The following is a 14,071-nucleotide window of genomic DNA, read 5'->3' as shown; positions in this document are numbered from 1 at the left end:
CTTTAAGTGCGAAACAGTCTTTGCAAAGTGAGCTGCTCCACCATCAGGGAGATCTTTAAAAAGTAGACAGAAATTATTTTGTTGTAGAACAAGTTTCCATTTTCACAAAGATTTCTTGACATTGTGAGCAAACATGTTTTTACATTTCATTCATACTGCTGTAACAAACTTTTATCGTATTTTCTAACTGCATCAATTATGTGAGAAACATTTATTATATGTAAATAAAGAACTGCAAGTGATATATATGGTGTACAGATACCTTAGATATGCTTTAAAAGCTCACATAAACAACATATAAACACACACACACACACACACACATCCAAAAGCCAACATAGTGTCTTGATTTGAATTTTCGATTATGACTTTGGAGACCAGAGTTTGAATCCCCACTTGGCCATGAAAATCCACTGGATGACACCCTCATACTCAGAGAAAGGCAAGAACAAACCATGGCTGAACAAATCTTACCAAGAAAACCCTGTGATAGGTTCACCAGTGTTAGGGTCATCATAAGTCAGAAATGACTTGCAGGCCAACAACAAATACACACACAGAGAGACACACACCCTTTAGGAAAGAAATATAAACGTACCATCTCTGTCCACAGAGGTCAATACAACATAATCCAACCCCCATTCGCCTATTGCTTTTGCTGTATTATATGGTTCATTGGGATCTAATGGAGGAGGACTTTTTGCTGTTTTGACTGAACAGAATCGACAGCCTCTTGTACACGTATCTCCCATCAGCTAAAATGGGAATAAAGAGTCTTTTTAGTAACAATTTGAAAAACACTGCATGATTATAATACAGAATAAACTATTGATAGTAAGCCAGCAGATGAAATCAGGACCAGAGACACCATGCCTCTGAATACCAAGAGAACAAGTGGAGAAAGATAGGGCTATTGCCCTTATGTTCTGGGTTTTTTAAATTTCCGCATAGGTATCTCTTTGAACACTATGGGAAACAAGATACTGAACTAGATAGATCTTTGTTCTGATCCAGATCAGACCCAAAGGGATTTTCTTGGGTTCTTACAGGAATTAATTCCATGTTTCAGAAATAGAGCAACTTATAATGCACAGAGCTAACAAACACCTTTATATTCTCACAGATCATCTAGTTCCTAATATAGTTGATAGTGCACCAGGACACAAATAGTTTGAGACTGCATATTCTTTCCTAAATTTTCATATTATTAGCATGATGCAAGCTAGTGCTGGGAACCCAAATATAGTGAGCTAAACTATGCTGAATGCACTTCAGTTCCTATATTGTGCTCCTAGAAGGGTAACAATAAAAATGTTAGAATGCTTATTTCCATTCCCAGGGCTGATTTTTATGATAACACAACAGATGTACAATATATATAGGATAAGACATTCTGGAAAATATATTGGAAGATTACACAGAGAAACTGTAGTTTCTCCCTACAGTAATATTATACATACCTTAGGCCCCATATCATAAAATGTTAGCCATGCATGCTATTTCTTAGCCTCTCTAAACCCACGTAGTTGCCTGATTTAAACATGAGCACTATGGGATAATTTTTCTTAGGAATTTCAGCCTTAATATTCAGAAAGCACAACAACCAGCCTTAGAAGTCTGACTATGTAGGCTGAACATCCCTAATCCAGAAATCCAAAAATGCAAACATTTTGCTGCCAACCACCTACTTTCACCTTTGAGGCAGCAATGGCGGCCCTCCTCTCAGATTCTCAGTCTCTCTCCAGCCTCGCTTCTCATACACAACATGAATAGCAAACAAATGAAATGTGAGGCTAGAGAAATATGAACAAGCAGGAGTGCCAAAAACACCACCTTGAAGATGGAAGCAGGTAGCTGATGGGGGAAAAGATGCAAGGCTAGAGAGACTGAGGATCTGTGAAATGAGAATCCAAGCATAGTGCTCAATATGAATCCATGCCTGCTGCCATTTCACAGATCCTTGTGTCTTCTTTTTCCAAGTATTTCAGATAAGGGATGCTCAACCTATATTATCACTTAGCCAAATATTGTTGTTCCTTGTAAAATATTTCATTGTAAAGTGGTCCACTTACCATTATGGTTGCTGTAGCAGTAGCATATTCACCTCCACCCCAGCACTCTCCAATGTTTGGACAACGTGCTTCCTCACATACCTATGGTTAAAGAAACAGTTATTACCACTGTAATACGTTCCCTTTATAATTATATATTACTATCATATTTATTATTATTTATTGCAGTTGGTAACTAAGACTACACTCAAAGGGTCAAAATGTCATAACCCATGACACAAAAGCATCAAAAAGTATAAAGTTTAAAAAACAATTAGACATTTTTAAAAAGTTAAAAACAATTATGTATTTAAAAAAGTAAAATGTATTTAAAAACTGCACACAAACTTTATTCTGACTTGCACAGCATTTAAAAGCCCAATTCTCATCAGTTTAAAAAGCCTGATGGCACAGAAATGTTTTTAGCAGCTGCCAAAAGGAGACCAGGGATGACACCATCCATTGCTACCTCTAGACTGGATTGTTGAAATACACCTCTGATGATTTTTTGGAAAGTATACTGATTCCTGGATGCAAGAGTGATATCTGCACTGCTTACTAATCTGCTTTGGGGGCACAAATCAATGTATTTGGGTTTTTTTTTTTAAAGTTCCTAAACAGCTTGAATAAAACATACCTTAGGGACTACCACCTCCCAGCCTGCTTGCATTCCAAGATCTGGCATGCAGGCCCTTCTCTATATGTCAACTGTGGGTGAGGTCTGACTTGACAGAAAAGTAATTATGGAATTATTTGCCCTTTGAAATTTGCATAATTCTTTCTTGTTATGTTCTGTTGGCTGATGAAAATGTGTTCTTACATAAATGCATAACACAAAAGGCACTCTGCAGAAGTAGCATCATATGTACTTCTATGCCATCCTGAAGAATGAATATTCATGCAGCCTTCTTCTAGTTCCAGGCTGTTCAGGTTGTGATGCACTGGCAAAGATAAGAGTATTGCTTGGGAAGAAGAATGATTGACTATAGTAAAGCTAACCATTAAGGAAATGAGCTACCAACACTTGGAATAAATATGGATTCTTGGTAAACCCTTTTAAATGTACAGGTTGATTCTTGTAACTTCTATCAGCTGCAATTCAATAAGCATTAGATTTACCGTATGGAGATTTAAATTGCGCAATGTGTTCTTCAATCTGTTATAATTTTTCCCAATTGGAATCTCAGTTTTCAGCCATGGAGGTAGTCTCAACCTACAAAAATAGTATTTATTTTGCAACATCATACAATTAATCTGTTTCTTAATCTGAGACATTTACTTTCAATGGCTAATTTATTCAGTAAATAAATTGCTTTTCTAATTCTTCCTTCTCTTGCATGTGTGCGTATGTACCTTCAATTCACCTGCCAATTTACAGTGACCCCATGAATTTCATAGTATTTTCTTTGGCCTGGAATACTCACAAGCGGTTTTGCCACTTGCCTCCTCTGAAATATCCTACAGCACCTAGCAGTCTCCCAGCCAAGTACTAACCAGAGCTGACCCTGCTTAGCTTTCAAGATCAGACCAGATCTTGGTGTCTCTTTTTACTCGACAGTTGCACTGCAAACAGTGCAAAGAAGTTATGTTGATTTCTGATAATTCACCATTCTTGGCTATTTTATAGTAACCCACAACTTAAACGGAGACGGTATAACCTTACAAAATAATACTTGTTTCAATGTATTTTCTTGCAGTTCATATTGCCAATTTCTAGATGAAATAATGTATGTATTCTGAAATGCTGGATACATGCACAATTTCCCTCCCTTTCCCCAAAAAACATCAATATTAGGCTTTCTTAAAAATTTGCAGTCTGTTTAGTTTGATAAGGAAATGACAGATAAAATTGCATCCAGATGAGGGAAACTTTGGGTCAACCTTGTCAGCAGCATAAATCAGCAGATGATTATACATAGATCACTCTAATATCTGGAGTGTTATCTAGTTATTTTCCTCACCTTTCTCCTTTCTGACGCTTTAAATTGCCTTTATATTCTGCCCATTTAGTTTTGTCTGAAAGTTCCCCGGACACAAAGTCTTGCAAATCAGGTCTAGTTTGAAAATTTTCCTTCTGTTCTTCTGGCAATGAGCTTGATGGTCTTGACTGATTGTGTACATTGCTTCCAAACGCCTAGGAAAAGATAACTGTGTTACTTCAAATATTAAATACAATCTAAGCTATATTCAAACACTTAGTTTGTAGACCAGGAAAGGGGATTGTATGACCTTTCACATGTTTGCTGGACTGCAACTCCCATCATCCCTCACTGGTTATCCTGGCTAAGGCTGGTGGGAGCTGCAACTGAATAATATCTGAAGGTCACACAGTCCTCATTCCCACTGTAGATGTTGGTTCAAAAAGCCATGATCAAAGCAAGAAACCCTGTTGTCCAGGTTCTGGACAACAGGCTTCTCTGTCATTCCCCTTTCCAAGAAAGGTCTCACCTAGTTGCTTCACAGGTCTATTATCAAGTTCCTTCCAGTTTCTGGAGCAACTTGCCCAGTAATGTGGGAAGCTGCTTAAGGAAGTGGGAGAGTTAAGAAACAGGTGTGAATCATTAAGAACCTATGATTACCTTTATCAACATCCTTCACCTATATGCTCCTGCCTGTAATCTTCTACCTATAAAGTAATATAGGGCCTGAACAGAAAGGCTCAAATAAAGCTGCTTTGGGTCACTTTGGCAGTATGCTATTTAAATGATACATGCATCCTAAGAGGGTGGAAGCTGTGCCAAAGCCACACTCCAGTCCTAAGGACTACAGCGCAGCTTTGGCACAGCTTGTGGCCTCTTAAGATGTGTGTGTCATTTAAACAGCATACCTCCAAAGTGACCCGAAACAGATTTATTTAGGCCTGTCTGTTCAGGCCCATAGTTTGGCCTGCTCAGTGGTGACTCTGAATGTGTAGATCTGCCTTCTACAGGATGTCCACTTGTCTCTTTCAGCACAGGCCTTTAAATTTATCTTTCACTACTCCCTGTCCTAAAGAGAAATGGTGGCTGTCTGTTTTAAAGTGGGGTTTTTTCATATAAAGGCTAGCTGGAATACAGCTATTGACACTACAACTAACGTGGTGGTGTCAGATATTGTTGCTCTTTCTTATCACAACCAGGAGGAAGAAAATAAAAAGCGCTAGTCCCACAGCTGAGCCAAAGGAGTCTCTGTCTTCCCATATTACTGGGCAATCTTTTCCTACTTCTACTGCTGGGTGGACTAGACGCTGAGTGACAACTAAGAACTAAAAATCGATATTCCTGGATCCTTCATCTTGGCTTATGCCTGTGATTTCTCCCTCTCAGACGTTCCTTGGTAGTGCCTAGCAAAATTGTGACTTACAGGTAAGATGTATTTAAAGAAGCGGTAATGGACTGGATAAGGAAAAACAAGCTCAAGCTGAATCCAGACAAAACAGAGGTACAGTAGGGGCCCTCAAATCAGGTATTGGGTTGCAACCTCCAGTCCTAGAGGGGTTCACGCTCTCCTCAAAAGACTGTGTTCACAGTCTGGGGGTGCTCCTAGATTCCTCGCTTCACATGACAAACCAGGTGAATGTGGCAGTCAGGAGTGCCTGTTATCAGCTTCGGCTGATACGCCAGCTGCGCCCTTTCCTAGAAGTAAAGGACCTAGAAACTGTAGTACATGCACTATCAATTTTATGACTCGATTTCTATAATGCGCTCTACATGGGGCTACCCTTGTACCTAGTCTGGAAACTCCAACTAGTACAAAACATGGCAGCCAGGATAGTCACTGGAAAAACTAGGGAGTGACCAGATAACACCTATCCTAAAATCACTCCACTGGCTGCCTATTAGTTTCCAGGCACAGTACAAGGTGTTGGTTATCATCTTTAAAGCCCTACATGGCCTAGGCCCAATGTATCTGAGGGATCACCTACTCCCATATAATCTGCTCCACACAGTCAGGTCCTCTGGGAGAAACTTATTGCAGCCTTTAAAGACCAGACCAACTGCAACCTCCCAGAGGACTTTTTCTACAACCGCTTCCATCTTGTGGAAGGGTCTGCCGGATGAGATCTGTCAAATTACCAACTTAGACAGTTTCAAAAAAGATGTCAAGATAGATCTCTTCCTGTAGGCCACAGCCACAGAATGATACCCCTCACACCATGTATTACTACCGCCTTGCCCATGTTATGCTATTGCTATTATTAATAGACTGAAAACCCTTTTAATCATAATATATTTAATTCTTTTTTATGGGGGGGGATTGTAATTTTATGTACAATGTTGTATATGGATGTTTTAAAGATTTAACACTTGTGGGAGCGTGGGTCATAAAACCTGAGAGATGGCAGATGACACACTACCAAAAAGGTAAGGAGCTCCTGCTCAAAACACAGGACTGCTGTCATTTGAGTAGCAAAAGGCACCAGAACTAAGGGTGCATCTACACTGCAGAAATAATGCTGATGCCATTTTAGGTGCTCTAACCCCAATCCTATGGAATCCTGGGATTTGTAGTTTTACAAGGCCTTTAGGCTTCCCTAAAGAGTGCCTCACAAAACTACAAATCCCAGGATTCTGTAGGATGAGGTTACATTTAAAAGTGATGTCAAACTGCATCATCATTTCTATAGAGCAGATGCCTCCTAAGGGCTGGCACCCAATTTGGGAACAAAAAAGTGGGGAGGCAAGGGATTGCGAATTCTTACAAAATATCTCCCTCCTTTTCAACTGGAGACTGGAGTAAAGGCTTACATGCGCATTGTTTGGTTATTATTCGTTTATGATGTCCACGCCGAGTGCGTATACACTGTAGATATAATCCACTTTGACCCCACTTTTAACTGCTGTGGCTCCATCTATAGATTAATGTAAAAGCCAGAATTAGAACCAGATTTTCTAGGGAGACCCAGAAAGGGAAACATAGTGTATTTAGCTGCAGCATCCAAAGAAGGAAATACATCCCAAGTACTGGGGGCCCAGGTTTCAAAGTGAACCACGCTTTTATAGTACTCTGAACAAAGAAAACTACAAATCACATTTCACTGGTTACATATGAACTTAAACCTATACATCCCTTCTCCCTCATTGGATATTCAAACACAGGTCTCTATTCCTCATAGGATAGCCATCAATCAGTTATCTCTATATTTAGTTCCATTGCCCCCAAACTGTCTCTTGCACTACTTCCTTTGTTTGGGTTTAAAGCCTTGAGGCACTCACCGGCCTCCGTAGCCTTGCCAGCCTCTTCACCGTCACTGACAGCAGCGCCATGTTTTGTGTCCCCTTCCTCCTCTCTCCAACCAGCTCTGACCTTCTTCTCTGCTCAATTATTCCCCCTCAGCCATCGAGCAGCCCGGCAATCCTCTCCCTCCCCTGCGTTACTGGCGACAAGCCGCTTTGTTCCGCGATGGATTGGTCTCGCCTGCCTTCGCGCGCTACCTAGTGGCGTCATCAGGAGGGGGAGAGACGTCGCGTTGGGATATAAAAACGTGATGACGCAATACGCTCTTCCTTTCCGCCTTTCTGTGAAGGGAGAGGTAAGGGCTGGTTTGGCTCCGGGGAGGGTTCAATCTAGTTCCATCCTGGGAGCGGAGGGCTGTGGGGGGTTTGGGCACCGCGCGAGGGCCACCGGAGGGCCTCCGTGGAGCCGTCGGGCGTAGTATTGGGCCTGGGTTCGGTTGGTCTCTGGAGGGAGAGGTCTAGAAAGAACTCCCCCCCCCCGTTATCGTTTCTCTAAGGAGCTCGGCGCGCGACCTGTTTCCTTCTGCGCCTGCGCGGACTGACCCACCGGTACCATTTGCAATCATATTTGCCCATAGGGAAACACTGGGGAATATTTGCCCATAGGAAAACATTGGGGAAGTTTCCTATGTTTCCCTATGAACAAGTGTTCCCCAATGATTCCCTATGGGCAAATGTCCCCCAATGCTTCTCTATGGGCAAGTGTTCTCCAATGATTCCCCATGGGCAACTATTCCCCAGTGTTTCTCTATGGGCAAGTGTTCTCCAATGATTCCCTATGGGCAAATGCCCCCCCAATGTTTCCCTATGGGCAAGTGTCGTCATTTGTTTTAGTACGCCTGAACGTACGCCTCAACTCTGAGGCCATATCCTATCATGGGGTTTTCTTGGCAAGATACTTCAGAGAAGGTTTGGTATTGGTCATCCTTTGAGGCTGAGAGAGTGTGACTTGCCCAAGGACACCCAAGGGGATTCCATGGCCCACCTGGGATTTGAATCCTGATCTCCAGAGGTCAGTACTCAAACCACTACGCCACATTGACTCTCGCTTGTAATTTCAATGAAGTGCAAAGGCAGCTAAGAGAACATGTCATTTTAGTGCAAGAGGACATAAATAATACCAGTGGTAATAATTTTGTCCTCTTTTGAAACTGTCCATGACATTGAATGGCAATACTGAAATTTAATTGCATTTAAATTAGGAACCATTCAACACCAAGAGTCTCCTTTTGGGTCTAACTTGAGAAATTCTGCTCACCAAATTAAAACTGCAGTCACATATTGTGGCATAGTTGGCAGCAGTTATTTCGTGATACGTACAAACCAAGAGACTAGAGGTTTCGTGATTCGATTGAACTTGGATGTCCTCTGTGTGAACAAAAGGGCCATGTATATATTCTGGTTTAACAAGCCAACAGATTATTTTCTGGACTGCCTTAGTATTGCTTCTTTGAGGTAATACCAGGATGATATCACTAAGGATGGAAGAACTGTAAGGGAAAAAAAGGTAGTGTGTGTAACAGAAATGGTCCTTGCAGTCAGTGGTTTATATTGTTGTGGGTGATTATGGCAACTGTTGCGTCACACAGAAATCTGTGTGATGGGTGCCAGTGAAGAAAGTGTGGCACAGTGCAGTCTTGACAATACATCTTGGATTTGTGCAAAAAAAAAAAAAAAAAGACCTCCTACTTTATATCATGGCTTCATGTCACTTGTAGCCCTCTGAATAGTATAGAAATCCAGGCATTTTTTGTTATATGCATATAGCTCTTCATTGTGGCTTTTTTGTTCAGGTTTAAAATGAAGACCATTCTCAGCAACCAGACGGTCGACATCCCTGAGAAAGGTATGTACATCATCCTTAATTGTCTGTTCTTTTTAAAACTTACTAACTTCTATGCCAGAGCCCTTGGTATTACCTGTTGCTCAGTGTCATACAGTGTTGTTTTTCCCCTCCAGTTGATATTGCCCTGAAAGGGCGGACAGTTATTGTCAAGGGCCCCAGAGGAACCCTGCGACGGGACTTCAACCATATCAATGTGGAGCTCTCCCTTTTGGGAAAGAAACGGAGGAAGGTGAGTGATTTCTAGACGTTGAATTAATACATTTGTCCCAAAGGTGGAGTAATGCATTCATCCATTCTTTTGTTGAGTATGTATGTCATTTTTCTAGGAATGGGAAAGGTATGTGATTGTGGCTTTTCCCATTCTGCTGGAATGAAATGCATTGGCTGTATGTCAGGTTTTCAGATTCCAATTTGCTTATAAAGTGAGGCTGTCTTAGGTTTGTCGGACGCAATGCAGTAGACTCAGGTTTGTGTCAAACAGGGTGCAGAAGTTTGCAGTATAAAAGCAAACGGAGGGTTACTTAATTCTGCTCTTCTTGTGGCTTTTACTTCTGACTCTCCCTTCAGTAGTATTCTTTGCCAGTGCTTCAAATATGGATCTGGAGTGCTTGGGTGGAAGGAATTGCAGCGGGAAAATGCCTCTGTCTGTGTGTAGTTCAGCGAGAAAAAAATCAGGAACACAAACCATGGTTCCTGTTTTCTGCATCAGGGACAAAAAGATCTAAGGCTGTTTCAGAGTTAGAGCAGTAAATGGCAAAGTACTCAAAGTAGTTGGTATTGACCATACTAGAAATACACTTTTTGTTAACCAGTCACTGTATTTAAAGGCTTTAAATTCTTGTGTTGTAGTCTTGTGTCACCAAGTGTCAAAATATTTCATGTCTGTAGGTTTTTACTGTATTTTCTTTTTGAGTGGGCTACAGCTTCAATGTATAAGTCATGTTAGAACATCAAAACAAGCTGAAGTTCATACCAATTCTGGTTCGTATTTCTAAGCATATAGACCTTTTAACCTTTCTCGATGCATATTCCACTTTAAGCCCAGCCTGAAACTTGTTTACTTCTGGGATATTCCATTCCATCCTCCTTCAGTCAGAGAGACCAATTTCCAATATTTCATTTATTATCTTTACCTTTACTGTTGTTGGTGGTGGGAATCTTTCACTCCTCCAGATGTTGGATCGCAAGTCCCAGTCAAGCTTAAACAGTGTAGCTATTGATGCTTCCAACAACATCTGGAAGGCCACATGATTCCCACTCCAGTCTGTGGTGACAAATAACGGGTTTGTCTTTTCCTTTGACTGTCAGTCCATCTGTCTCCCCGATTAATTGTTGTGATGCTACTTATTCTAAGTAGATTTTAGCCAAGCTCTGGGTCCTACCTTTGAATTATATTTTTAAATCCTGTATTTAAAAATATATTTTTAAATCCCAAATGTCTGATCCTAATCCTGCACAGTTCACACACATAAAGAAACTATTACCATCCAGATTTTTACAGAAGTACAAGAAATAGAGAAAAAGTAAAGGAGGGAATACCCAAACACAATCCAGCCAGGGCTGTGGATGTTCACATAACATGGAATGCTGACTTACTAAGGAGGAATTGAATGGAGAATCCTGACAGAGGGCCTTGCTGAAAACCTGAAGACTTCACATTTCAACATATTGTTGCACACCATGTCTGTAGCTGAATAAACTAGCCTCTTGAGTCAGTAGATCTTCTCCTGTCCTTACTGTCGCCAAATAAGTATCCCTTCAGGGCCAGCAAAGTGTGGCCCATAGGCTGCGCACACCTCTTTGGACCCTAAAATATATCCCCTAAAAGGTGTTTACTTAACGCTGTTCTTGTGCACCCAAGAATAAGATGGTATTGTATGTGTGTGTGTGTAGAGAAGTTGATGTCATACAAGAACAGTACTTGGTTTATCTGTAATGTTGATGATTTAATCACGTATGATCTCTATTTGTGTGTTTGTTTTGGGAATGTTTTGTATCAGTGATGCTGAGGAGATAAACATAGGAATATTATCTTACAGCTTGCCCCAAGACTATAGAAATGAAAGAAAACACCCTGGTCTGAAAAGTGAAATGAAGACACAATAAATGTGTGGTGTTGTATAATGAGCAGACTAAAAGATCAACAACTTGATGTGTTTTTATGTTTTTATAGCTGCGCGTTGACAAATGGTGGGGTAACAGAAAAGAGCTGGCAACAGTCCGCACGATTTGCAGTCATGTTCAAAACATGATCAAGGGTGTCACTCTGGTAAGTCTTAACATGAAATGGCTCAAAATACGATAAACACAAACTGCACATGAAGCTTTTCAGCTCCATTACAGATGCACCTCAGTTTACAAAAACAAGAGGTGGAAATAACATGGAAAGGATAGGGATAGATTCCTGCACCAGAAAAAAGAAGGGTAGCTCAACATGTTTTAACAGTTTTTAAATCCAAAATTAGTGCTATGCACATGTGGGATGAAACAACCAGTTCATAAGAAAACAAAAACCTCTTAAGAGATTTTTAAGAGCTTCCAGGGGTTATTTTTTTTCTCTCCCCAGCCTCCATTTTTCTTATGATTTCAATTTTGGCGGCCAAAACTATAAATCTATTCTTCTTTAAGATGATGGGGAGTGCTGGTGAGGCAGGCTTTTCTGCTTTCCTCTTTTCCGTTTTGCTGTACACAGATAGTCAGTAACAAACAGACAGACAGACAGACGTGGCTACACTAAGACTGGATAAAATAGAATCCCATTATTTCTCACCTCAAGCATTTTTGATACTCACATAGTGCTGCAATGCAACACCAGGTGTCTTTGTTTCTCCATTTCTCATCCCACCAATGTGGCTAAAAAATGTCTAGCTATACGTTTTTTGTAAAAAGACTGTAAAAACAGTCTTCTTTGTTAGAGGCTTTGTTAACTGAGAAATATCTGTACTTCAAAAAAGTAAGCCATATGGGGTGAGATACCTCAATATTTCAAGTATGCTGTTCTGGGCTTTGATTTTTTAAATAGGTAAAATCTTTCTGTTTTGTTTTAAATATGTGTGATTTCAGGGCTTTCGTTACAAGATGAGGTCAGTGTATGCTCACTTCCCCATCAATGTAGTTATACAGGAGAATGGCTCGCTTGTAGAAATCCGTAACTTTCTTGGGGAGAAGTTTATCCGCCGGGTACGCATGAGGCCAGGTAAGGAGCCAGTAGTGCAATAATTTTCATTTCATTATGTAACTTGAGATATGAAAGAAACAGGAGTCAGGGTCGGGTGTATGGGTGGAAGGGATAATCACATATATTTTAATAGACTCCTATAATGTCTTGTCTAACAATCTGCTTTCTTGTGAATTAGTTATGCACTGGGCATTGCTTCTCAAACTATTTGTGATGACAAACTATTTTTTTTCACTGTGTCTGGGACTGTTGTGCCATGTTGTTAACATTTTTGCCCCCCCCCCCCCCCCCCCGAGAACATGTTGTGATCTGGCAGTTGATGGCTCGCAGATTCATACTGGTACATGGTCCATCATTTTGAGCAGCTCTGCTCAAATGAACAAAAGTCTGAAAGAATAGATTGCATCTAATATTATCTAATATTTGTTGATGAGTGATTCTTAACCTCTTTTGGTTCACAAACCCATTTGAGAATCTCTTGAAAGCTATAGACCCCCAGAAGTCCAACTTCAATCGGTCTTGGATGATACTGATTATCTAGACCCATTTCAAACCGGCTTCCGGGCGGGCTATGGAGTTGAGACTGCCATGGTCGCCCTGGTCGATGATCTCCATCTGGGCGTGGACAGGGGTAGCGTGTCCCTGTTAGTGCTCTTAGACAACTCAGCGGCTTTCGATACCATTGACCATGGTATCCTTCTGGAACGCCTGAGGGAGTTAGGAATCGGGGGCACTGCACTCCAGTGGTTCCGTTCCTACCTCTTGGGCAGATTCCAGATGGTGCAGCTGGGGGACTTGTGCTCCGATAAGAGGGCACTTACATCTGGTGTCCCTCAAGGGGCCATTCTGTCCCCCATGCTATTTAACATTTACATGAAACCGCTGGGAGAGATCATCCGGAGACACGGGGCGCGGTGTTATCAGTACACTGATGACACCCAAATATATTTTTGTGTGTGTCTGAGTGATGCAGTGACCAGGGATGGCATCTCTCCTCTGGATGCCTGTCTGGAGTCGGTAATGGGCTGGATGAGGGAAAACAGACTCAGTTTGAATCCAGAGAAAACGGAAGTGCTCGTGATAGGTTCCCCGGGCCCAGGGATGGTTATTTGTCCACCTGTCCTGAACGGGATCACGCTCCCCGTGAAGGACTCAGTTCGCAGTCTGGGGGTGCTCCTTGACTCGTCGCTCCACCTTACATCTCAGGTGGATGCGACGGTCAGGAGCACCTGTTACCAGCTTCGGCTGATATGCCAGCTGCGACCCTACCTGGGCCGGGGGGACCTTGAAACAGTGGTACATGCTCTGGTGACCTCTCGGTTGGATTTCTGTAATGCACTCTACATGGGGCAACCCTTGTACCACTCTCGGAAGCTACAACTGGTTCAGAACATGGCAGCCAGACTGGTCTCTGGATCCTCCAGGGCCAGCCATATAACACCTGTGCTTAAAGATCTTCATTGGCTGCCCATTCGCTTCCGGGCGCAATACAAGGTGTTGGTTATTACATATAAAGCCCTAAATGGCTTGGGCCCAGGGTACTTGGAGGACCGCCTCTCTCCATACAATCCACCCCGCACACTCAGGTCGGCCGGGAAGCAACTGCTGAGACTTCCAGAAGCTAGATATTCTACCACCGCACAGAGGGCCTTTTCCATCTCGGCCCCTAAGCTCTGGAACTTGCTTCCCGGCAAGCTCCGCTCGGCCTCCTCCCTTGACCAATTTAAAAAGGAGCTAAAAACATATCTTTTTCAGCAGGCATACCCCTAATGCCCCGATG

At 41.8% G+C, this 14,071-nt stretch overlaps 2 protein-coding genes across 2 annotated transcripts in view; one reads left to right on the top strand and one right to left on the bottom strand.

Annotated features, from left to right (window-relative positions):
• The window catches only part of LIAS (lipoic acid synthetase), a 12,066-nt gene extending 4,636 nt beyond the window's left edge, over positions 1-7,430 (bottom strand). The window contains exons 1-6 of the mRNA XM_042469093.1: positions 7,247-7,430; positions 4,013-4,185; positions 3,171-3,264; positions 2,073-2,153; positions 599-755; positions 1-53 (exon numbers count right to left, since the gene is read on the bottom strand). The exon at positions 1-53 is cut by the window's left edge and continues 1 nt beyond it. Of these exons, the coding sequence (XP_042325027.1) occupies positions 1-53; positions 599-755; positions 2,073-2,153; positions 3,171-3,264; positions 4,013-4,185; positions 7,247-7,297 (609 nt within the window). The 5' untranslated portion in view covers positions 7,298-7,430. The remainder of the gene's footprint in view (positions 54-598; positions 756-2,072; positions 2,154-3,170; positions 3,265-4,012; positions 4,186-7,246) is intronic.
• Positions 7,431-7,473: 43 nt separating this feature from the next.
• RPL9 (ribosomal protein L9) overlaps positions 7,474-14,071 on the top strand; it is a 9,739-nt gene continuing 3,141 nt past the window's right edge. The window contains exons 1-5 of the mRNA XM_042469092.1: positions 7,474-7,563; positions 9,061-9,113; positions 9,227-9,342; positions 11,287-11,382; positions 12,177-12,309. Coding sequence (XP_042325026.1) covers positions 9,068-9,113; positions 9,227-9,342; positions 11,287-11,382; positions 12,177-12,309 — 391 coding nt within the window. The 5' untranslated portion in view covers positions 7,474-7,563; positions 9,061-9,067. The remainder of the gene's footprint in view (positions 7,564-9,060; positions 9,114-9,226; positions 9,343-11,286; positions 11,383-12,176; positions 12,310-14,071) is intronic.

The sequence above is a fragment of the Sceloporus undulatus genome, chromosome 5 (assembly GCF_019175285.1).
Source record: "Sceloporus undulatus isolate JIND9_A2432 ecotype Alabama chromosome 5, SceUnd_v1.1, whole genome shotgun sequence".
In the NCBI taxonomy this organism is placed as follows: Eukaryota; Metazoa; Chordata; class Lepidosauria; order Squamata; family Phrynosomatidae; genus Sceloporus; species Sceloporus undulatus.
Note: the sequence above shows the minus strand (reverse complement) of the source record. Positions and strands in the feature narration are given on the sequence as shown.